The sequence below is a fragment of the Anabrus simplex genome, chromosome 4, assembly GCF_040414725.1.
Source record: "Anabrus simplex isolate iqAnaSimp1 chromosome 4, ASM4041472v1, whole genome shotgun sequence".
Classification (NCBI taxonomy): Eukaryota; Metazoa; Arthropoda; class Insecta; order Orthoptera; family Tettigoniidae; genus Anabrus; species Anabrus simplex.
In genome coordinates this window covers 9,545,133-9,570,881 of record NC_090268.1, presented here as the reverse complement: position 1 = coordinate 9,570,881, position 25,749 = coordinate 9,545,133, and the positions used below count along the sequence as shown (strand labels likewise).

Here is a 25,749-nt window from a genome sequence, read left to right as displayed (position 1 = left end):
CATCAAGTACGATGGGGAGTGAATGTGTGGTGTGGAATATTGGAGGATCGCCTGACTGAACCTTATTTCTTTGACTGCCATTGGACGGGCCCACGCTACCTGCACTTTCTGCGTCTGGAACTCCCACTGGTGCTGGAGGATGTATCATTATGAGGGGCCAACGACTTTGATTTTGGACGCCTCTAGACTACAAGCATCAATATCGTAAAAAGAATTGGTTGTTTGTAATCGGCCAAAAACAAAATGCAAAGGAGGCGGAACACTTGCATTCCTTCTAGAACAATAAGTGGCCTTATGCCGCGAAGACCACAAACCTACTACGCTGGCGTAGCAGCGATACACCCAGGTGGCGGATAGGGGGTTCCTAACCGGCTTGCCGGCGGACTTGAGGGAAATAAAATACCTCTCGCGGACCAAACACACAACAGGGTGGGGGAGGCAGACGAAGAATACACCCACTATATCCCCTGCATGTCATAAGAAGCAACTAAAAGAGACGAATAAAGGATGATTGAATTAGAACCATGAAACTACATGTGATGAGTACCACCATGTTAGGTACAAAATAGGTCTGTGATTAGTACCACTTTCCACGAACCTACTACGCTGGCGTAGCAGGGAGAGAAGTGATACTCCCACGTGGCGCGTACCAGGTGGCGGATAGGGGGTTCCTAACCGGCTTGCCGGCGGACTTGAGGGAAATAAAATACTTCTCGCGGACCAAACACACTACCCCCTGCGGGTGGGGGACGCACATGTAGAATACACCCGCGGTACCCCCTGCCTGTCGTATGAGTCGACTAAAAGGGGCGACCTAGGCGCGGACATGGATTGCGGTTTGGTATAATGTGTTGGACCTCCTGTGGATGGGAGGGCGTGAGTATATTCACAGGTAATCCCTGCCTGTCGTAGAAGGCGACTTAAAGGGTCATGTGGCCATGGTCCCCTCTTTATTTTTTATTATTTTTCCGAGGGTCAGATGTAGACCATTTCAAAATTTTGATGTGCGTGCTGCCCGGAGATGGGCCTCTTACGTGTGCGATTACGCTCAAAAGCCCGCAACTGTCCACCCAGGACCATTGCGTGGTGGGAGCGCCATGTACCTTGGCAGTAGTATCCGCATGACAACACAGGTCCCCACACAGCCGAATGCCAGAAGGACATATTATTATTAATAATTTTTGAGGGTCAGATGTAGACCATTTCAAAATTTTGATGTGCGTGCTGCCCGGAGATGGGCCTCTTACGTGTGCGATTACGCTCAAAAGCCCGCAACTGTCCACCCAGGACCATTGCGTGGTGGGAGCGCCATGTACCTTGGCAGTAGTATCCGCATGACAACACAGGTCCCCACACAGCCGAATGCCAGAAGGACATATTATTATTAATTATTTTTTATTTTCTCTCTATATTTAGTGCTCTGTACACGCTACGGGGTACATGCTATTGCGGGTGACTGGAGGAAGGGAGTCTTAGTGCTCATTGCCTCAGTCATCCCGTATTAGGCATCGTCCAACATCGGAACCCGGGCAGTACCTGCTATGACGAGGTGGGTATTGCCTTGGCTGCTTGGTTCGGCTACAGAGACCCCTGATCGGAGTGGGTGGCATTCGGGGAGGAAGCTATCGGGCATGACTTCCAAACTAAGTCGGCTCTCTCAAGGTGGTCCCCCCCCCCCTAAGTCTTTAACTATTGCTTCCCTGAGTGGTTCAACTCCCTGGGAACATGCGTAGCGTGAGGGAATGGGATCCAGCTTCCCTAGGTTTATGGTCGCTACCAGAACCGATGGGCACGAATTTAAGCTGGTGAAGTCGATCCTTTTTAGTAGGCACATCGAAGGCGTCGATGGCGAACTGGAGGAACTAAATAAAATGCACAAAGGTAGTTTGCTTCTAAAGACTCGTACAGCACTGCAAGCTGACTAGTTGCTTAAGTGCGAGCACTTTGGGGAAATCTCCGTCAAAGTGGAGGAGCATAAGTCCTTGAACCTGGTTCGCGGAGTCATCTTTCACCGCGACCTTATTTTGAACACTGACGACGAGTTGATGGAAGACATGAAGAACCGTGGCATGACACACGTCCGGTGCATTACGGTGAAGACGTTGCCACTGGTGCCTTCATTGTCTCTTTCAAGTTGTCAGTGTTACCAGAGAAAGTCAAGGTAACAACTTATCGTTGCGATGTGAGGCCGTACATCCTGCCTCCTATGCGATGCTATCAATGCCAGCGATTCGGACATACGGTATCTCGCTGTTCGAATCAGGCTGTATGTGGTACATGTGGACGAGTAGCTCACGGTGCGGAGGAGTGCACAACTCCATACAAGTGCACTAACTGCTCCGGTTTTCATTCTCCTCGGGATCGGATTTGTCCGACATACCTGAGTGAGAAGAAGATCCAGGAGATCAAGACCCTGGATGGTCTTTCCTACCAGGAAGCGCGCCGTACGTTTAATTCTACAAATAGACCTGCCCGTCCACTTGACTATAGCTTGATAGCTCAGAGTCTTCCAGGTTCGTCATTTACAACCTCGACACCTGTCCAGACCGCTGCGCCCAAGGCGACTGTTGCTGCTCCCAGCAACGTCGCAAATAGTCAAAGCTTGGGGGGGGGGACCACCCCACCTTCGACCAACCACAAGTCTGTGCAGGCTGGCAGTTCCCACCAAGGGGGGGAGACTTTAGGAGGTCGACGAAAGTCGTGCCCCAGCCGGCGGAGGCGGCATCGTCGACCAGGGCTGGTAAACCATCTCCCAGCCCGTCTAAACCCGAAAAGAAGAAGGGGAAGAAGAGCGTCCGTGCTGAGCGCTCTCGGACTTCCCCTGCGAAGGAGAAGTCATGCCCCCCATCTGGGGGGTATGAGTCTACGCCAAGAGGCACTCCTGCTCCCAAACCTGTGCGCTCTCCTCGTAGGGGACCAACTCGCCCCCGAAAAGCGTCGAAGTTCTGGGCGGAACCCCTGCCATCTTTTGATGACGGGATGGATGTCGCGCTGTCCTCTACATCTACGGATGTAGAAGTGGATAGTGTTTAGGCTTGCGAGAATTTTGTCGCTCATAACCTAACACTTCTTTTATAGTCCACACTATGGCACTGTTACAGTGGAATTGTAACGGTTATGACAGGCATCTTGCTGAGTTACGTCAGCTCATTAGTGAGTACGCAGCGAGTATAGTCTGTATTCAGGAGACCAACTTCAGACCTGGTCATCATACGGTCTTGAGAAATTTCAGACTATACTCGACAGAACGGTACTATGCTCACCGGGCTTCCGGTGGTGTTGGCATTTTTGTACGTTCTAATACCTACAGCGAAGAGGTTCCATTAAAAACCCCACTAGAGGCTGTCGCTGTTCGCGTTCCGCTGCCTGTCATAGCAACAGTGTGTAATGTTTATCTTCCACCAGGCCAGCATCTGAAGATAAATAATGTCGCTGATCTTATAGCTCAGCTTCCACCAACCTTCCTCTTATTGGGCGATTTTAACGCCCATCACCCCATATGGGGCTCTGAGACGCCTTGCCCCCGAGGAAGAGAGCTGGAAGCACTACTAACAGATCTGGATTTATGTATTTTGAACACAGGGGAACCAACTCACTTTAGTGTACGTTACGGCACATATTCTCGCATAGACGTAAGTCTATGCAGCCGAACGTTGGTTCCACTCTTTCGGTGGAATGCACATGATGATCTCTGTGACAGTGACTATTTTCCCATCATTTTTACTTTGTTGAAACATAAACACGTCGAGGCTCCCCCTCGATGGATTCTTAAACATGCTGATTGGCCAAAGTACACATCACTAGCTGTCCTTAACGATGATATCAGGCGGACCGTTGGCGAGGAAATAACTTACATCACCCAAGTTATTCTTGCTGCTGCTGAGGAGTCCATTCCGTTTTTCTCGGGGACTCCTCGCCGAAAACTCGTTCCTTGGTGGAACGATGAAATAGCAGCAGTCATCAAAGAAAGCCGTCGCGCTCATAAGCGTTACCGTAGACAGCCTACTGTGGCCAACTTGGTAACATTTAAGAAACTCCGCGCTAAGGCTCGAGTTCTTATTCGACAAAGTAAGAAGGCTTCATGGGAGAGATATGTATCGTCTATGACGTCACATACTCCATCATCCCAAGTGTGGACTAAGCTTCGACGGATTTCGGGTATCCAACAATCATCTGCAGTACCGGGAATTTCCATTGCAGGCAGTGTCGCCACTGACCCTCTTGCGATTGCTGACCATCTAGCTAGTCATTTCGCGGATGTATCTGGCTCCGGGAATTACTGTCCTGATTTCATCGCTCTGAAGTGGGAGGCAGAACTTCATCACCTTAGTTTTGCCACCCAAGCTTCAGAGGACTACAACGTGCCATTTACGGAGTGGACACTCCGCAGCGCCTTAGCGCTTTGCAAGGACACGTCTCCTGGACCGGACAACATCCATAACCAGATGTTGAAACACCTTAGTGATGATAGTTTACTATATCTATTTCATGTGTTCAACCGAATCTGGATAGAGGGTGATTTTCCGTTTCAGTGGCGAGAGGGCATAGTCATTCCTGTCCTCAAGCCTGACAAGGATCCAAAGTACGCAGGAAGCTACAGACCAATTTGTCTTACAAACTGCCTGTGTAAGCTATTTGAGAGGATGGTAAATCGCCGACTCGTGTGGTGTCTGGAGAAACAAGGACTCTTGTCCGAGTACCAATGTGGTTTTCGAGCCTTTCGATCCACCACTGACCAGTTGGTACGCCTGGAGAGATCTATCCAGGATGCGTTTCTTCGCAAATAGCACTTGGTCGCTGTTTTCTTTGACTTGGAGAAGGCCTACAACACATGGCGATATGGCATCCTTTCAGTCCTGCATCTATGGAGATTCCGAGGTCACTTGCCGGTAGTTATTGCGAATTTTTTGTCGCTCCGTCTATTCCGTGTCCGAGTGGAGAGGACATATTCGCAATACCACGTTCAAGAAAATGGAGTCCCACGGGGATCGGTCCTCAGTGTCAGTCTGTTCGCGATTGCCATAAACGGTATTGTTTCTGCTGCTGGTCCAGCAGTAATACCGTTCCTATATGTGGACGACTTCGCTCTGCACTATAGCTCGTGCAGTATGGCAGTTCCGGAGCGACAGTTACAGCAGGTTATTAGGAGGGTTGAGCAGTAGACCTTAAACACGGCTTTCGGTTTTCTGCCGCAAAGACCTCTGTTGTCCACTTTTTCCTTCAACGTACTCTTCAACCTCATCCCGAGCTCTATTTAGGAAACGTCGTTCTGCCAGTTGTTGACACTTACCGATTTCTTGGGCTCCTTTTCGATAGTAAAATGCAATGTGCTAAGAGGCTTAATATCATGAAGTTTCTTAGCAGCACTTCTTGGGAGGCTGACCGCGCGGTGCTCCTACGATTCTATAGGGCACATATTTTATCTCGCCTATACTACGGCAGTGCAGCATATGGCTCAGCAAGACCAAGCGTTCTTGCGAAGCTAAACAGCATTCACCACAGCGGCGTTCGGTTGGCGACGGGAGCCTTTCGTACAAGCCCCATAGCTAGCCTGCTCGCTGAGACTGGTATGCCGCCTGAGGCGCCAGCAACTGCTTCTTACCTCTGCTGCCAATTTGCGACAGATGCTTTTTTTTTTTTTTTTTTTGCTAGTTGCTTTACGTCGCACCGACACAGATAGGTCTTATGGCGACGATGGGACAGGAAAGGCTAGGAGTGGGAAGGAAGCGGTCGTGGCCTTAATTAAGGTACAGCCCCATCATTTGCCTGGCGTGAAAATGGGAAACCACGGAAAACCATTTTCAGGGCTGCCGACAGTGGGGTTCGAACCTACTATCTCCCGAATACTAGATAATGGCCGCACTTAAGCGACTGCAGCTATCGAGCTCGGTGCGACAGATGCCACTTCATCCAAGCTATCCTAGCGTTTTCAACAATGGCAATACGTTTGCTGTACGCCGCTCGTCCCCGAGCAACGCGGCCGGTTGGAATAAGTTTAGATAGCAGTTACAGATTGTTTGACGTACCTTCGGTTCCTTGCCTTGTCAGACAACCAAGTGGGGTTCCTCCGTGGGTAGTACGGCGACCTGAAATAATCCTGGACCTACGCACTGGCCCGAAGGAGAACACGGACCCTTCGATTTATCGGAGGCTCTTCCTGTCCGTCGTTTGGCCGCTATCCAGGATCAGTCATCGTCTACACGGATGATTCAAGGACAGACACGAGGGTGGGCTGTGCGTTCGTTGTCGACAATGACAGGTTTCTTTTCGCTCTTCCGGAAACCTGTAGTGTGTACACAGCAGAGCTCTATGCTATCTGTAGAGCTTTGCGGTACGCACTGTACATTGAACGCCGACACTTGCTTGTGTGTACTGACTCCTTGAGTTCACTCCGGTCTAGTGATACCTGTTTCCCTCGGCACCCTCTGATGCAGCAGATCCAGGACCTGCTGGCCGGGTGTTCGGATGCCGGCACCAGAATTACGTTTCTGTGGCCCTCAAGCCACATGGGCATCGAGGGAAGCGAGTTAGCAGATCGGGCTGCCAAGGAGGCAGTTACACTGCCCCCGTTGCCTTTCAAGGTTCCAGCAAGTGATATTCGCTCTCAGCTGAGACATCTTGTCATGTCTCATTGGGAGATGGAGTGGCAGGCCATTTCACTTCCCAATAAGCTGAGGGCGATAAAAGGAACAACGAAGGTATGGAGGACTTCCCTTCGGACTTCGCGGAGTGAAGCCGTGGTATTATGTCGTCTTCGGATCGGCCACGGTATCGTAACTCACTCGCATCTTTTGAAAGGAGAACCCCCTCCGGTGTGTACCTGCGGCGACCATCTTACCGTGGTACACATCCTTACGGAGTGTATGGACCTGGTCGATCTTCGCCGTAGACCTAACCTTCCGGGTAACATCTCCCTTATCTTGCGAGATGACGAGCAGTCAGCAGACCTCGTCATCCGCTTTATGAGGGATAGTGGTCTGTTTTATCGTGTCTAATGATGTCCTTTGTCCTAATGTTTTTGTGTCAATTGCGCTTTTATCCCATTGACTTCTTTTTAGTTTGTGTTGCGTATTTTAATGTGTTATTTTAACGTATAATGTAAATGAAGTTTATATATATGCACCACCAGGCAATGCCTTACTCCTTTTCTCCCTGTATTTTCTCTTATTTTATTAGAACATAATGCATTGCGAATTAGATCCACTGCTGTTTTAATCTCATACTCATTTTTGCATCACCATATTTTTTAACTCTTATCAGTGGATACATTTTAAAATTTTAAATATCATGTATCATGTCCATCTCGTTCATTAGGGGCCGATGACCTTCGATGTTACGGCCCTTAAAACAACAAGCATCATCATCACCATCATCATTAGTACCACTTTAGGAGCGACACCATGGGTAAGCGACACCATCGTTCTGGCTTGACTGTGATTAGTACCCACTATATGGGCAACACCACGGGATAGTGCGGGTCCCTGTGGTTAGTACACGTATGTGGTGAACACCATAGGTTTGCGTTACTTTTAAATTGTGCCCTAATGTGCGAAACACCATAGATCTGTATTCCATGTGCGAATTCCATTACCTGTGAGTAGTACAATAATGTATGGAACACCGCGAGTATACGCTACCTTTGATTAGTACCGCAACATGACAAATGCCATGGTCCTATTTTCCTAGCGATAGGTACCATTATGAGGGGCCGATGACTCGGATTTTGGACCCCTTTTTGGTCTAAAAGCATCATCGATTCAGTGTCATGCTATAGACGCAGTCCCTTGGTGAGTAATACTATCATTTCACGTCAGTTTCTGTGAATGCGAGACATTGCGGGTGGGATACACTGATTGTTTTAAATTCATATCCATCCATTCATTCTTCATTCTCACGTTTTGAATTCTGGTCAGTGGAGGATTTTGGACTTTTAATTTGTCATTCCATTTCGTCTCATTTCGTACCATTAGGGGCCGATGACCTAGATATTAGGCCCCTTTAAACAACAAGCATCATCATCATCATATGCCCAAAGATACAGAGGCTAAGCCTATTCTACACCGGGGTGAATAAATGAGAAACATTAAATACCAAAAGAGTGTTAAGAATTCTGGGAGTTTAGAAACTGTCGCTACACCATACCAAGTTGAACGAAAATCAACAGAGGTTAATCATTCTTTGTTCCCTTACATTACATTTTTCTTAGTAGGGAACAGAACAGAGTCGTCAGACTGGTCTAAAATTCTACATTTAAACCCCCAGATTTAGAAATTTACATGAAATGAAACAGGTTGAAACCTTCCCCACAAGCCTTCCTATCGCCGCCTACATTAGAACACGCCGCACTCAGTAAAGTGGAGCAGAAAGAAGACAATACGTTCCTAGGGCGCCCAGCTTTTATAGTATTTTTGAGGGGATGATTCCAGAACTCTTTACTGACAGGCTGAATTCCTGTACACATCCCCGAACATAACTGGCTAGAGAAAATATTTACAAAATTCGGATAGGTTGATTGATAATGGAGAAGGAACCAGCTGAATTGCTGATGACTTTAATAAATGAATAAAACAATCTTCAAAACCTAAGGTTAGCCAATGGTAAAAATCAATTTTCCCCTAAGAATTAATTATCGTTGCTCCCGCCAGAGGGGGCTCTTAGACCGATGGTAGAGACATCTAAGAATTGAAAACCAAACCATCCTCTACTTCATCAGTTCAAGTTAGATTACATAGATGGCCTTGTGGAAGGCGCTCCTTTTAACAGACCGGAGAGAGTGTACCCCGGCACAAGGACAATGGCAGCGGCTGGTACTGACTGCGAAACGGAGGAACTTACTATCAACCCAAGGTTACCAATGTAACAGGAAGGATGACATCACATAGAAGGTCAACACTTTAAATGTAATTAGTGTTTCTCTACGAGGAACTCAGAAAATACTTGTGGATGGGAGACGCAGCCGAAGAATTCACCCACATTATCCGCTTCCTGTCGTAAGAGGTGACTAAACGGGGTGACCTAGGCTCGGCAATGGATTCCGGTTTTTGGTACTGCGTGTCGTCTACCCTTCTGGGCGAGAGAGGCTCAGTATATCCACAGATAATACCTGCATGTCTTAGAAGGTGATTAAACGGGTGATGTGGCCATCAGTCTCCTCCATATTCTTATTTTTTTCTTGATATAAATTGTAGACCGGATCAAAATGTTGATGTGCGTGGTGTTTCGAGAGGGACATCCTACGTATGCGATTACGGTTGAAAGCCAGACAGTATCCCAAGAAGCCAATCGTACTCAGCAGAAGCATTCGCCCAACAACGTAGGTTCCCGTACAGCCGAATGCCAGGAAGTAATATTATTATTAATTCGGATAACCGTGATGTCCTTCCAGAGGGACCACGAACCTACTACGCTGGCGTAGGAGGGAGAGTTGATACTCCCACGTGGCGCGTCCCAGGTGGTGGAAAGGAGGGTGTCAACAGGACAGCCGGGGAACTTGAACGAAATAAATTAGCTCTGGCGGACCAAACACACAACCCATGAGTGGGGGGCGCAGACGAAGGAAACATCTCTGCCTGTCGCAAGAGACGACTAAAAGGCGCGACCAAGGGATGATTGCATTAGAACCACGAGACTACTTGTGATTAGTACTATCAGATGACGAACACCGAGGGTTGCCTTTTCTTGCGAGTATTACCACTATGTTAAGTACACAATAGGTTTGTGATTATGAGCACAATATGCGGAACACCATGGGCTTAGGTTGCCTGTGATTAGTACCCACTATGTGAGAAACACCGTGGGTCTGCGTTGCCTGTGATTAGTACCCACTATGTGATGAACACTACGGGAATACCGGCACCCGTGATTAGTACACCTAGGTGAGGAACACGAGGCGTTTGCGTCGCCTGTGAGTGGCGCCATTATGTTTACATGCGACGTACAATACTTGTGAGTAGTACCATAATGTGTGGAACACCGCGAGTGTACACTACTTTTGATTAGCTCCGCTACATGGTTTTTATTTCCCTAGCGTTAAGTGCCATTATGAGGGGCCATTGACCTGGATTTTGGACCCCTTTGGACAACACGCATCAGTGATTGAGGATGGAAGCAGTCCCTTGGTCAGTAATACGATACTTTCTGGGAAGGTGGGATACGCAGATGGTTCTCAGTTGATAATCATTGTTCATCGTCGTCTTTATTGAAATGATTTTTAACTTTCGGTGTTGTGAATTGGATCCGCTGGTTATTTTGAACTCATATTCATCCTTTCATTCTTCATCATCATGTTGTTTTGAATTCTGGTCAGTTGTGAATTTTTGACTTTTAAATTGTCATTACATTTCGCACCATTAGGGGCCGATCTAGATGTTAAACAACTAGCATATTTTCTTGTTTGGCTCTGTATTCCATTGCACTCATTGCTTAAACTTTTGCTATTGGTTTCACGTAACACCGACTCAGATATGTGTTATGGCGGTGTTGTTATAAGACAGGACAGGACTGGGAAGGAAATGAACCTGCCGACAGTGGGGTTCGAACCCACCATCTCTCCAATGCAAGCTGACAGCTACGTGAACCGAAACTCATGGCCAACTTGCTTGCTGTATTTTTCTTTTAGGTTTAAGAACGATTTATTTCTCTCCTCATCATAGACGTCCTTATCGACCTTTAAATGTTAATTGCAGGAAGATCAGTTAGCAATTGCACGCTCTTAAACATGACAGAACCTTGTCAGTTGATTGTAAAACAATGGACTTCCTTGGCATTTCATTAACCTAATAGACCTCGTATTAGTCATCTTCCCTTCTTGTGTTTCAGGTCAAGTGGACTTGTGGACACAGGGTGCCCAAGGGTGTCGCTGCCCGTTTGATGCTTCACGTGAGGACTGCGCCTGCTGTGTGAGAGACGGGGGTTGTCCGTGCGGGAGGAGCGCGCCCAACCGCTGTAGTCAGTGCGGCTTGGAGCAGCACTGCGGCAACAGTGAGTACATCATACCTGCTAAAAGATTCATGAACCGCACGAACATTACTACGTCGGTGAGTAAAATGTTACGAGAAAAGTGAGGTTATAAAAAGTGATACAGCTATTTATAATTCGTAAAATGAAGATTATATTATCTTAGTTAAATTAGAGGACAACTTATCAACTGATATACTGGCACTCACAGTGTGGCCAAACATTTGAGTGCTATATACGATAATGCATATGTCAACAGAGAACTTCAAATCGATTCTCCTGTTGATTATTCGGAGTGAAACAGATGCAGTATTGCAGTTTGGTGAGTCATTATCAGAATTATTGTTATGAGAGAACTAGAATTTGTTACAATGTAAATTTCTTGAATGAGGTAGGCTATTATATTTTAAAGCGTATTATAATAGAAATGTCACTCAAATAATAATGTATTTCTACCACAAATATTGATTTATAGGAAGAATAATTACGGTTTGGAATAATTTACCAAGGATGACCCCAACTATATCTACACCAATTCGATAAATTTCCAACATCTTCCTTTAAGTGAATCTGCCTTTTGGACGACAGCACTAAATTAAGTTCATTGATTGATTGATTGATTGATTGATTGATTGATTGATTGATTGATTGATTGATTGATTGATTGATTGATTGATTGATTGATTGATTTTATTAACTGGATTGAAACTGCCACACTTTGAAATGCATAAGATATTCCCCCAGGACTGATATTTTAGAATGTAATCCTATATTACCTATATTTCCTGGACAATACCGTAGTTCATAGAACAGGCTTATATTTTTTTGAGTTTTCCACAATTGCTATTGCTAGGCTATTTGTATATAGTATTAGTCTATTACCTGTAGTAAAGTATTCTGGTCGTTATTATTTACAACTTAGCAATTCAATACGATAATCAGAAGGTTATGTTTATGTATCACAGGCTTGTTCACATTGAACCGATGCGTCGGCCATGTTGGTCTGATACTATTGTAGATGGTCTTGCCTTTATGTAACAGAATATGCCCAAGGTACCTATGAAGATAATGACATCAGTCGTAATGCTTTCGCTGGAATCCGGGTGAAGAATTTTGCCAATCCCATAATGCGAAGGAATCACATTCATCACGGTCCTGACGTTGGCATCTTTACCTTTGAGAATAGTTTGGGCTATTTTGAAGCAAATGACATCCACAACAAACTGATCGCTGGTTTCGATGGAAAGGCTGGACCCAATCCCACTGTGGTGCAATGCGATCAGACGAGGGGCAATGGGCTGGGTCAGTTTATTGACAACAAGATCCATTGTAACAACTTTGCTGGAATGTGGATAACTTCCAACAGCAATGCCACAATCAGATGCAATGATATTTATAATGGATATCCAGGGGATCTATATATATATTTGGAAAATGCAGGGGTCTCATAGAGCAAAATAATGTTTATGGTAATGTGTTAGCCGGTATTCAGATTCGCACAAATAGTGACCTCATCGTACGTCAAAACAAGATCCACAACGGGCAGGACGGTGGGATCTACGTGCATAGAAGAGAATGAGGTGTATGCCAACACACTGGCTGATACCTGGATTACCATTGGCAGCGCAGGATACACTCGGGCAAGCAAGTGGGGGTAAAGTGGGCACGGCAAACTTCAGCCACTTGGTTTCTGGTGTCCAAATCAGGACTGCAAGCAATCCTATAATTCGGGGAACAAAATCTGTCGAGGCCAGAATGGAGGCGTGTTGGTGTATAATGGAGGCCTTGGTTTGTTGGAACGGAATGAGATTTTTGATAACGCTATGGCAGGAGTCTGTATTAAGACTGATTCCAATCCAAGCTTGAAACGCAACGAAATGTTTGATGGCCGCCATGGTGGCATGTGCATTTTTAATGGTGGAGACGGTATCTTGGAAGAGAACGATATCTTCCGGTGTACTTATCTCTACTCAGAGAAATCCAATTCTGAGGCGGAATAGGGTATTTGGTGGTCTTGTTGCTGGCGTGGAAATAGCTAATACCGGTAATGCAACTCCCACTCTGGAGTTCAATTAGACCAGTACATGGTTAGAGAAACTCTGCCATTACCTTGATCTGGTGGGCCTTCCAGAGACGGGCGAGGCAGACCCCCTCTCCCTCACCTGCCACAATCAGGATAACACTCTAAGCCTCTTGACTGGACGGACCACAAAGACAACATGGCCCAAACGGTCCCAGCTCTTTTAGCGGAGGGGAATGTATCAGATTTCCCTGGGCCGAAGTCCTGACATACAACCCCGCCAATTCTTATTGGTTAATTTAATAAATATCAAAGATGATATCTTATTGGATGAAATATTAAGTCAGCGGGAAGAGATAGACGTGTTGATGACTTTAGAATACAAAAAACAAGTTACAAACAATTCAGTTTTACCAACTAACGAATACCAAATTTATCTTCAATTGTAATTGTCCATCCTCTCATCAGAGGGAGCACCAAGCTTGACAAGAAACCTCTGTAGAAAAACGTTCAAACTTCTTTTAAAACGTAGTTTGATGTCCAAGTTACAGATGACCTCAAAAACGCCTAATTTAAATCCCGTGCCGGCTGTACTTCCGGTGCAATCGTCTAGTGAGGCTGAGAACTGGGTTAAGATATCTGATCCCGAAAGTGTATTATCTACAATGATTACTACCTCCACTCTATGGATATTCGAGGAGGGGATGAAAGCTTTCAAAACCCTGCGGGTAGGGGACGCACTTGTAAAGTACGGTATTCCCTGCCAATCGCAAGAGGCGATTAAAAGGGACGACATGGTCGCGGATACGGATTGCGGTTTGATATAATGTGTTGGACGACGTGTGGATGGGAGGGGCTGAATATATTCACAGGTAATCCCTGCCTGTCGCACAAGGTGACTAAAAGGGTCATGTGGCCATGGACACCCTTTGTTTTTCATTGCTTTTTGAGGGTTACTTGTAGACCGATTCAAAATTATTGATGTGCGTGCTGCTCGAAGAGGGGCTTTCCACGTGTGCGATTACTCTCGAAAGACAGCTTGTGACAACCCAGGGATCTTGTGGGTGGGAACGCAATGTATCCGTGCAGTAGTATCCGCCTGACAAATCCCCGCAGAGTCAAATGCCAGATTATTATTATTAATTGATTTTTAATTTTTCTCGATACTTATTTCTCTGTACACGCTATGGGGTATGTGCCCCAGTAGGGACACAATACCACGTTCAAGAAACAGAGCCCCGCAGGGCTACGCACTCTTCACCCTCATCCTGAGCTTTATTTAGGAAATGTTCTTCCCGTAGTTGACACCGATTTCTTGGGCTCCTTTTCGATAGTACATTACCGTGGGAGCACACGTGCGGCAGATGAAAGTGCAATGCACCAAGAGGCTTAATCGCTTGAAGTTTCTTAGCAGCACTAATTGGTGAGCTGATCGCACGGTGCTCCTACGATTCTACAGGGCACATATTTTATCCAGGTTAGACTACGGCAGTGCAGCATATGGCTCAGCAAGACCAAGCGTCCTTGCGAATCTGAACAGCATTCACCACGGCGGGGTTAGGTTGGCAACTTGAGCTTTTCAAACAAGCCCCATAGCTAGCCAGCTCGCTGAATCTGGTGTGCCACCCTTACACCTGAAGTGCCAGCAGCTCCTGCTTTTGTATGCTACAAATTTGCGACAGATGCCACTTCACCCAAGCCAAAACCAAATACAATTACATCAGACCGTAATCCAGAAACATGGCCTATATGGGAGGTTGAGGGGAAGAGAATGCATGTTTATTACGAGTTATATAAAGAAAAGATCACAAGTCGAACGTCACAAAATGCAACTCACTAAGTCAAAATCAAAAGTAGCGTTATGGCGTATTGTATGTCTAAATGTAATTTCAGAGGGGAAAATAACGAAGGGAAAATTATTGTTGAAACAGACACACAGTATTTCAAGTATGATACTGCGGTCAGCAAATAAGATACCGGTGTCAACAGAGAACATTATTAACCTTACATGCAACACCACCATTAATCACAGCCCATTATGTGAAACACGCAAACAAATATCTCCAACAAAATTTTAACCCTCCAAAATCCACCTGTATTGTTGAGTAGGTACAAGCGATATTTGTATGATACACTTGACCACCTAATTCACTCGTCACCTTAAAAACCACCAGAATTGATGGCACAATTGTATTTTATATAAAAAAGGAACGTAATTTTCAAGTTCACTCACGGGAATTGGGGTTACGTCTAGTTTACCCACGTTCATTGTAAAACGTTGAAAATTAATTACATCATTCTTGCACCACCGTTTAAGATTATTTTAGTCTCTAAATCATAAATTTTGTGTCATGATTTTCTGGATCTTCCCGAGACTGATTCAATTTTCTTTGTAGTAAGGTACGTTGGCTGATAGAGCAAATGCTAGGATTGACATCATTAGTTTTAACTTCGGAAGTTTGCGCGGCACTCGAATTAGATCACCACCTTCTATGGGTATATAACATATTAACAATACATTTGATTTAAGGATGATAAAATGATTAATGCACACAACATCATGAGGCCTATCATTCGGTTCGAAGTTTTCCTTACGAATGCTCTTAACCAAACTTTGCCTTAAATCTATGTCGTTTGGAAACGGGAACACTGAAGCTTGTGCCCTACCTCTTACACGCGTCCAGGCACACGGCACATTAAACTAAGAACATATTGCATAGGTAACTAAAAATAAAGAAAACACTTTCAGAGAAGAACACGAGAATCAACATTAACCTAATCACCACCGATATTGTTGGAATAAATAAGCTCTTTGAGAAAAAACAGCTTCTTACAGCAATTGAAAGAGACTTTAACCTTCTTAAGACTATAAATAAATATAATGTACGATTAATAATATTCAAATTTCCCTAAATATTTGGTAACAACACGACTTAAACAAATCAAAACAAACGCATGCTAGCACTCCAGCTGCCGCCATTAGACAGTTTCGATAGGTCGGTTAAGGTCTGAGGTATTATGGTTGGTCTTGCCCAAGCTATCCTTCGGTATCCTTGCGTATTCAACAATGGACACCGTCGCCTGTACGCTGCTTGTCTTCGAGCAACGGGGCCGGTTAGAATACGCTTGGATAGCAGTCACAGATTGTGTCACGTACCTTCGTTTCTTTGTCTTGTCAGACAACAAAGTTGGTACCTCCGTGGGTCGTACGACGACCTGAAATAATCCTGGATCTCCACACTGGCCCGAAGGAAAGCACGGACCCTTCGACTTATCGGAGGCCCTTGCTGTCCGTTGTTGGCCGGTATCCAGGTTCAGTCTCGTTTACACGGATGGCTGGAGAACAGACACGAAAGTGGGCTGTGCGTTCGTTGTCGACAGTGATAGGTTTGTTTTTGCTCTCCCGGAACCTGTAGTGTGTACACAGCAGAGCTCTATGCTGTACGATGAGCGCCGACACTTTCTTGTGTCTCACTCCTTGAGCTCCCTACAGTCTGTTGATACCTGTTTTATTCGGCACACTCTGGTGCAGCGGATCCCGGGCCTTACAAGGTTTCAGCAGGTGATATTCGCTGCCATCTGAGACATTTGCTTATGTCCCATTAGGACTTCCAAATAAGCTGAGAGCGATAAAATGTACAATGAACTTCCCTTCGGGCTTGTCCGAGGGAAGCACTGGTATTATGTCGTCTTCGGTTCGGTCACAGTATAGTAACGCACTCCTATTTACTGAAAGGAGAACCCCCTCCGGTGTGCACTTGCGGCGATCGTCTTACCGTGGTACACGTCCTTACGGAGTGCGTGGGCCTCCCGAGTACCAGCTCCCGCAACCTCGTCACCCATTTTATGAGCGATACTGGTTTGTTTCGTATTACTGTTCACTACGTTTTATTAAATTCACTGTGTTTGCACATTTTTAGTGCAATTTGCATGATATGTTATTGTATCGTAAGACACTGTCTTATTCTACCATAATGTATGATCTTAACATTTTTTCGAAAATAAGGCATAGCGAATTAAATCCACTGATTATTTTAAAATCACAATCATGTTTCATCATCATTTGTTTTAAATTCTAGTCAAATCATGTCGTCCAGCTCGTGCCATGACCTTTAAACAAGAAGCATGATATCATCATCAAAAGAACGAGAGTTGACAAAGGGAGGTGCACAGAGTAGATGACAAATATGTCTAAAAACTGTAAGGAATCAGCTAAGTTCTCCGTGGTCGCCCACCCACGCCCCAATTTTATTTCCCATTGGGGTCCTTTTTAGTCGCGTGTTACAACAGGCAGGTAATAGCGTGTGTATATTCTTTATCTGCATCCCCCACCCACAGAGGTCTCCTGCATTTCCAGCCAATGTATTCTCCTCTTTCTTGCACACTGAATACATTTATTACGAGTCCATTATCATCCAAAAATTATCAAACGCCTTTTTGATGAAAGTATCTCTGTAGCTCTAGAGATCTGCAGTTCGCCTTTTGATTCAAATTCCATTTTCTTGTATGAAAATGATAACCTACAACCTGTTTTCTGGTCAATGACCGGGTCAGGGATGGAATGAATGAAGTCCCCATCTTGCGGTGAGGATGGGAATTGTGCCGGCTGCCGTACCGTGTATCACTCCTGTGGGGCGATGATAAACGACTGACAGACGAAATGAGAATGGAGAGTTTTGCTGGAATGAAAGATGACAGGGAAAACTGGAAACCTTCCCCGCCTCCAATTTGTCCAGCACAAATCTCACATGGAGTGACCGGAATTTGAACCGCGGAACCCAGCGGTGAGTGGCTGACGCGCTGCCGCCTCAGCCACGGAGGCTTTTCCATTTTCTTGTAACTGACAGAAAATGTTTCTAAGCGTTTTACGTTCTTGTTTTTCACTATCTCCAATTGTAGAAAGTTAAGTTTTCTGATGGATATAGTAACTGTGTTGAATTACTATTATTATTATTATTATTATTATTATTATTATTATTATTATTATTATTATTATTATTATTATTATTATTATTATTATTACAGATACTTCTGCAGCAACATTTTTCAGAGAATTCAGTAATATAGCTGATCCATAGATGATGAGAATTAGTTACCCCAATATCCTGGACGTACGGACGGTTACAATGGGCGCTCTCTATTTATTATGCAGCACCATTACACCGTCCGGTCGGCCACTCCCTGCGGCTTACCCTTCTCTCCTGATGCAGGCCAACAAACAAACTTGCGCTGTTTCCAAACGATCCCGTTCTCAATAATGCTCCAGCATTGCCACTTCCCTTGTGCCTTACAAATACATACGAAACGCCGCGGTTTAAAATCTTCCTGCGCTCAAACGGTCGAGGTGCTGCCCTCCTCACCCCAGCTTGGCAGGTTCGGTCCTGGCTCAGTCCGGTAGTATTTGAAGGTGTTCCAATACGTCAGCCCGTGTCACGCGATTTACTGGCGCGTAAATGAACCTCGACGTCTCCGAAAACCGTAAAAGTAGTTAGTGGGACGCAAAGCAAAATACATTATTATTATTATTATTATTATTATTATTATTATTATTATTATTATTATTATTATTATTATTATTATACCGGGAAGTACACCTCAACGCTGCGCATTCAAAATTAGCGCCTAAATGAACTCCTCTATTGGTAAAACAGTGAAACTGAAGCTACACCAACTTAGAACTTTAATCAGAAGGTATCACCACCGAAATATTATGCAATTTTGTTATTGTGCAGTTTCCCAAACTGAGTGTATTTCTTCTAGTTTTGTTAGCTATACGTCAAGAAGTTTGGACATTTCTCCGCAGATGTCACTACCAAAAAACTATTATCATGCACCCTGGTGCGAGGTGTAAGAACTTATTTAAAGAAGTTTTGCATTTCTAGGTTTTTGTAACTGACTGATGTTCATTTATTTTTGGGTTGGCAATATATCTTTTTTCTTTCCACCAGTTTCTGAATCTAGCCAATCCCTAATTTCTGTATTTAATTTTCAACCGATCACAGGCTTCTTGTTCGATTCTGAGTGTAACTTTGAAACTGACCAATTAAATTGAGAGGGTGTGGCCGGTTTGGTCTTGAATGATCTCGAATCTTCCCTGAGGGTTTATATACTGCGGCTTTTCACGTTTCTTGGCCAATTGATCTATGTCTATCTGAGTGAGTGTATGTGTGTGTTAAGCAGGAGGTGGGCGGCCTCTTTCGTCGGCAGCTAGAACATCTACAGGGTAATGGCCACATAACTTTATTTTTCTTGCTACCACCGCTGTTTGACCCGAGCGAAAAGTCCGAATCTTTAAGTATGGAACAAACTTTTCTAAAATGTAAATCTTCTTTCGGCTAATGTAAAAACTTTGTAAACCCTTTAACTGTAAATCAGGGATAGAGAGTGAATTGCCCTCTCGAGCGCCCCTTCATCTTGGTTTGGGGTGACTACGTTTTTCTCTAACTGTTTTTCCTACTGTAACGTGTTAATGTAATTTCTATACGAGTCACCTCAGTAGTTTGGGAATAGCCCCTGTTTCATCGGCCTAGAGCCCTTTAGGTTTTCTAAGTGTTCATTATCTTGGAGCACAGCACGCCGCAATTCAGTTTGTGTTTCGGGCCATTTTCTTAACCTGTTCGTTTCCGCATAGGCCCTATAGGTTGGGTACGAGATACTCTTGTTTCAAATTGTAAGTTGAGCCATGGAAGGCCAGCGAGTGTAAGATTTTTGAGGTTGCCTCGAGGAGGCTGAAAGAAACGGAGAGCCGATTAGCTCTTTTCCAAGTTTTGTAATTGTAAGGAGTGCCTCTAGAAGGTATTTTGGGGAGTAAGTGCTCCTTGAATTAGGGGATTTCTGCCCATAACCAAATAATTCTTCTTCCATTTGTAAAATTCTGAAACTAGGGGCTTAAAGCCCAAAGTGTTAAGGTTCTGAATCTTGGATTTGTCGTAATCTGGTTTAAAGATTGGCATTGTACCGTGATTGTTATTTTTCCCTGGTGGAAATTTGTTATGTTTGTTTTTTTAATAATGAAAGAAATATAACCTTTGTTAAAGTTTTAATTCAATTCTTGACATTGTAGTTGGACCCATTTAAGCCCGCACCTTCTTTCACCTCTGCGTTGCACAGATACCCCGGAACAATTATTATTATTATTATTATTATTATTATTATTATTATTATTATTATTATTATTATTATTATTATTATTATTATTATTATTATTATTATTATTATTATTATTATTATTATTATTATTATTATTATTATTATTATTGCGTTGGGGCCGACTAGGGACTACGTTCCAATTTCAATTCTTCATCGTTTTTTGTTGTTTCTTCCTTTTCTTCCGATATTCCTTTATTATTTCACTATGTTTCTTTTTTTTTCAGATCACTTTGTGCCGCGTTCCTTTGCTCCCTTGGAATCCTTCCATCTTTAGAACGTTCCTCCTGAAAATGTCTCTTTCGTTTACTTCTTCTTCGTCTTCTGTGATGTCGTTTCTTTCCAAGTCTTTTTTGATCTCTTGAATCCAGGTTGTTGTTGACTTTTTCTTCTAAAGATACGTGAGGATCTTTTTGGTTAGTCTACTGTCGCCCATTCTGTAAATATGTCGAAAAATTAGCAGTCTCCTCTTCCGTACTGTTATAGATATGTTTTCTATGTTCTGATAAATTTCGTTATTACCTCTTAATTTCCAAAATTCTGCCGTTTTTAGAGGGCCTAATATTTTTCTTATAATTCTTCTTTCTAGTACTTCCAACCTTTCAAGTTTATAATTGAGTACTAAGCATTCGTTTCAATGTGTTGTAGTGCTTTATTTTTAAAACGTTTAGATAAACGTTGTTCGTTGTATGTATTTTTTGTAATACCATATGCTCTTTCCATTTTGTGTATCCTAGCTCTATAGTGATTTTTCCAAACCATTTTCCTGGATTGTTTCCCCCAAATATTTGAATTACTTTACCGTTATTTTTATTATTATTATTATTATTATTATTATTATTATTATTATTATTATTATTATTATTATTATTTGCGCCGTTCCGGCGTCCAGGTAAGGACGCATAAGATCCAGACTAGCTCCTATTGTAAAATAGTATTCGCTGATCAAAGTTTATGGGCTATGAGTCCCGCTAGAGAAAGTGCGCCGGTTAATTTTATGGTAAACCCTAACTCACGCCGAAGGACGTCTCCTACACGCTATCAGTTAGATACCAGAAACATCGCCAGAGGAATCGCAAATAAAATAAAAGAATACAGGCTTAGAACTAATGCTTATCCTAAGAAGACATTGAAAGAATTGTGAGGTTTCACAATGCATCATTTATTAATCACACCCTGTGAACAACGAAGAAATATTTCTCTGATTCTTCATTAACTCAGGTAATATTGGTCAGTGAACCTCGTTGTGTTCTTAGAATTCCTTTACCTATTCAAATTACTTGAAATTAAAGTCGTTTCGACCTCTGTCAAATAGCTAATTCAAAGTACAGTAGATTCGTACTAGACTAAATTGTAGTAAAAGAAAAGTTAGGTTCATGGAGTTAATAATGAGTACTAAAGTCCTAGGCCATAAGTATGTTGGTCCATTAAATTATTGGCCTCATGAAAATATTGGAAAATTAAGTAAAATATTGGAAAATATTTAGAAAATCAGTCTAAAATTAAAGTATTTGAATGAGAAAAATATATTAAATAATAACAAAAACGTTAGATGCATCTAACCAAATAAATATGAAAAGAAAATTATGTTAATTGCTATATACAATATTTCAGATCGAGGTTGTCGTGAGAATGTAGAACGCAGTTAAGAATGTTCGATAAATATTTCTTTAAGGGTTGGAATCTCTTCCTCTTGAGCAAAATTGCTCCTCAAATTAACTTAAAAGTTCTGTCAGCTAACATTGAATCCATTCTTGCTTAACGAAAAACGTTATCCTGGGCTGTACTAAATATTATGTGTCCATACACAAAGAAAAGAATATGGAAAATCGATCTCACATTTCTTGTAACTTTAAATAGTTAATGTAAGCTTTCATGTTATCTGCATCATCTTGTTTCTTGGACTTTACTTCAATATAAGCAAAGCTATCTCCGCTCTAAGTCGACATTTAACATGAAATAGCATAATCATATGGCATATGTGGTAAATTCTAGGAAACTATCACCTTATTCCAAGGTTACCAATTTATTAAAGTGCGTATTTGAGCTAGAAGTTGCATTAATGAGTATATCTTGCTAAACTTCTACAAAAACATACCACAAGTAGAAAATCTGTTTGGTCAGAAGACATTATCTTCAACTAATGATCCTTATATATGTAACTAAGTCACCAGTGATGTGTCGAATTGCTTAAATAAAATCTGAAATTAACTTATTATATGTGAGAGTTCTCTATAATCATTAGAAATATTTCAGTAAAGGCTAGATTATCAGGCTAACATCATGGCTCGTTTGATGATCTTAAATGTAAATAATTACGCTACTCTGATATCGCTGAGATCGTATCCTAAGCTACCTCGAGTATATTTCGGGTTAATATCTTCGAAATGAAAGTAGCACATTTTCAAAATCTATCTCAGAATGTATAACTTGACAATAACATCATCTTACCAAACTACTATGACCAACCTCTCGAAGAATAATAAATATCACCATCACTAACCGTCACCATCCTATATCATTACTCCAAATCCTCAATCATCATTCCATAATTCACGTAGAAAACACTTCCTTACATTATAAGCACATATTTCATTAAACACGACGTATAACATCATAATCTGCTCATATTACCAAAAAATATTATTACTGTCATAGTGTTAAAAACATATCATAATTCTGAGAAGTATTATTTCACATTTTCACCGTAAACATATTCTATATACGATCTCTTATTATCTCAGCTTGGTAATATTTTCACATAATATGTGTATTAACATCTATCTCACACTCTATGCACTTCACTGATGAGGATAGAAATACAAATTATCTTCTCTCACATTGCATTGATAACATTACGAACGGTTATCACTGGCTGACTACGCCTATATGTGGACTCGACATTAAATGTAGAAGAATACCTACATCCTGTAACCTCACTTAGATAATCGTTTACGCACATTTTCACAATGTCACCAAGTTATGACAACACATAGCCAATAAACAAAAAGATCCTTACTTACAATTGCGACTTATAGTGGAGTTAACTTTACTTATGGAACCGTGCTTCCGTCTCGCATCTAGGTGTTGGATGTGCGGACATCGCTCCATGGCTCTCCTTTAGTAATTAGGGTACATAGTTGCTTCTCTCAGCTGATTTCTAGCCATCATGGATCATCAACATCGCTCCGCGCCGCCATCATCTGAGGAGTATCGCCTTTTCCTTTTACAGCATCAGCGTGGTGGTTCGTGCATGTGGAATAGAATAATAAAACATATTACTCAATGCCGTCATCTTACAATCGATATCTGTTTTGGAATGACTACGATATGCAGGTTTTGTTATGGGAAAGTTTATCTCAAGAAGATCGTCTTAAATAGAATGGGATAGGTAATGGTTATTTATCTTGCTTAGAAAGCAAAAATGATTCTCTATGTTTTCTTCTCTTTAAATGCACTGGTCAGCTGGTCAGTCTCACAGCTGTTTGTAATAGGGAGTATCAGATAAATATATATCGTCCAAGTCCAGTTGTGACGTATCGCAGTGGCAATCTTAATAGCTCTTTTCACAGGACGTTTAATTTCGCGCAGTGATTTATCTTCTGCAGCTACTGTCGTGCGTGTTGCCGCGAATTATACTTTCCGTTAGTACTTGATGTTTAATTCCGATAAGCTGATCTATGTTCTCGTACTCGATTATGTCTTACTTCCTGAAGGTCAGTTGAAAGAATGCTATTCAGATGAAAGTCTTCATTTTAATAATAGGTTTAAATAATCTCCATTTGTCATTCTTTTTCAACCGCCTTGTATGTGCGGTTCCTTCGGTAAATGCCTGATGAAAAGATCATCATTTCAGCTCGTATTTACGCTAGATGTTTTATTTAACTTTGACATTTTAATAACTTGGACTCCATTTTTGTTCCGATCAGTTCATATAAAGAACTGTGAAATGGCACATATTATTATTATTATTATTATTATTATTATTATTATTATTATTATTATTATTATTATTATTATTATTATTATTATTATTATTATTATTGTACCGGGCGGTACACCTCCACTCCGCTAATTTAAAATGTGCGCCAGTTGAAACTCCTCTGCTGGAGGGAGTCTGAACTTTATCTACGCTATTAATTCTCTACTTTCTCAGAAGATGTCACCACGTGGAAAATTTTGAGTTTTTGAACTGTGTCATATTTGATGTGGTTTTGTTTCACTTGAAGTAAGAAGTGTGAACTTTCTCTTCTAGAGGACACTACTGAAGATCAACAATAGTGCAACCTAGTGCGGAGTCAAAGAACTATTTTGTTGGAGAAATTTTTATTTCAAATGTTTGTCTTTGCTAATTTTTTTTAGTTATTGTTTAAGTTGGCTGTATACCCCTCTCTTTCCCCTTGTTTTGAATTTAACCAATCCTGAATTTCTTTGAGTTATTTCCGACCAATCCGATGTATCTTCCCCCAACTTGGATATGTTTCTGTACCCGAGCCAATAAAAAGTTTGTGGGAGGGTGTTTTCATTCCCCTAACGCCTAGAACCTTCCGCGAGAGGATATAAACTGCTGATTTTAGGGTCTCCGGGCCACTTCTGTTCCATCTTTCAGTGTATAAAGTACATAGCAGGAGGCGGGAAGCGCCTCTTTCCTCGGCAGCGGTCATCAATAAGGTAATGGCCGATTAATAAATTCTTTCTTTGCTAGCTCAGCAGTTTAACTCTCGGGGCGGGTGCGAAGCGTTCCTCCATGTAACCTTTTCCTAAAATGTAACGGTCTTTTCTTCTATTCTCTTTTAAGCTGCATATTGGGATAGAGAGTGCTAACCCTCTCGAGCTCCCACTCACATTGTCTTGAGGTGAACTTATTTTCTCAACCTATTCTTCGTTAATGTAAAACAAATTGTTCTTTTCTTAAGTCACCTCTTTAGCATGGGATTAGCCCTTGTATTAACGGCCTAGTGCCAAGTAGGTCTTAATCAAAGTGTATTAGGAGTGCAAGTTCGCCTCCTCTCAAATTGTTATTTTAGAGGTCATTTAATTAACCTGCTTTTCATTTAATAGACCTCAGTAGATTGGGTATTTTACCCCTGTGTGTATGTCCGGTGAGGACAACTTGAAGGTGGAGTTTGGTGTGGCCTGGGAGAGGCTTAAATTTTGAGAGCGAGTGGCTCTTTTGAAAAAAAAAGGTGTTGTATGCCTCGTGGAGGCTTTTCTGTGTAATTTGGAGCAAGGGCTCCTAGGTATGAATGGGGTTTTCTGCCCCTCTGTTAAAACTCGTGTTTGGGGTAAAATTGAGCTGATTGCCCAAGCAGTGTAAAATCAGGGCGCGAAGCCCAAATCCTGTAAATATTGTAACTACCCTTTTTGATTTGCTACTTTGTACCTGCCATGCTTGTTATTTCTTTGTTTTAAAAAAGAAAATATAACCTTGTTAAATTTTAAATTAATTTTGCTTTCGTAGCTGGAGACCTATTCACACCCGCACCTTCTTTCACCTCTACCTACCACGGAAAAACTCCGTAACAATTATTATTATTATTATTATTATTATTATTATTATTATTATTATTATTATTATTATTATTATTATTATTATTATTATTATTATTATTATTAAATTTTTCTGT

At 42.4% G+C, this 25,749-nt stretch overlaps 1 protein-coding gene across 1 annotated transcript in view; it reads left to right on the top strand.

The window, feature by feature from the left end:
• The window catches only part of LOC136872117 (uncharacterized), a 740,234-nt gene that overhangs the window by 247,322 nt on the left and 467,163 nt on the right, over window positions 1–25,749 (top strand). Inside the window, exon 2 of the mRNA XM_067145963.2 lies at window positions 10,819–10,980. Coding sequence (XP_067002064.2) covers window positions 10,819–10,980 — 162 coding nt within the window. The remainder of the gene's footprint in view (window positions 1–10,818; window positions 10,981–25,749) is intronic.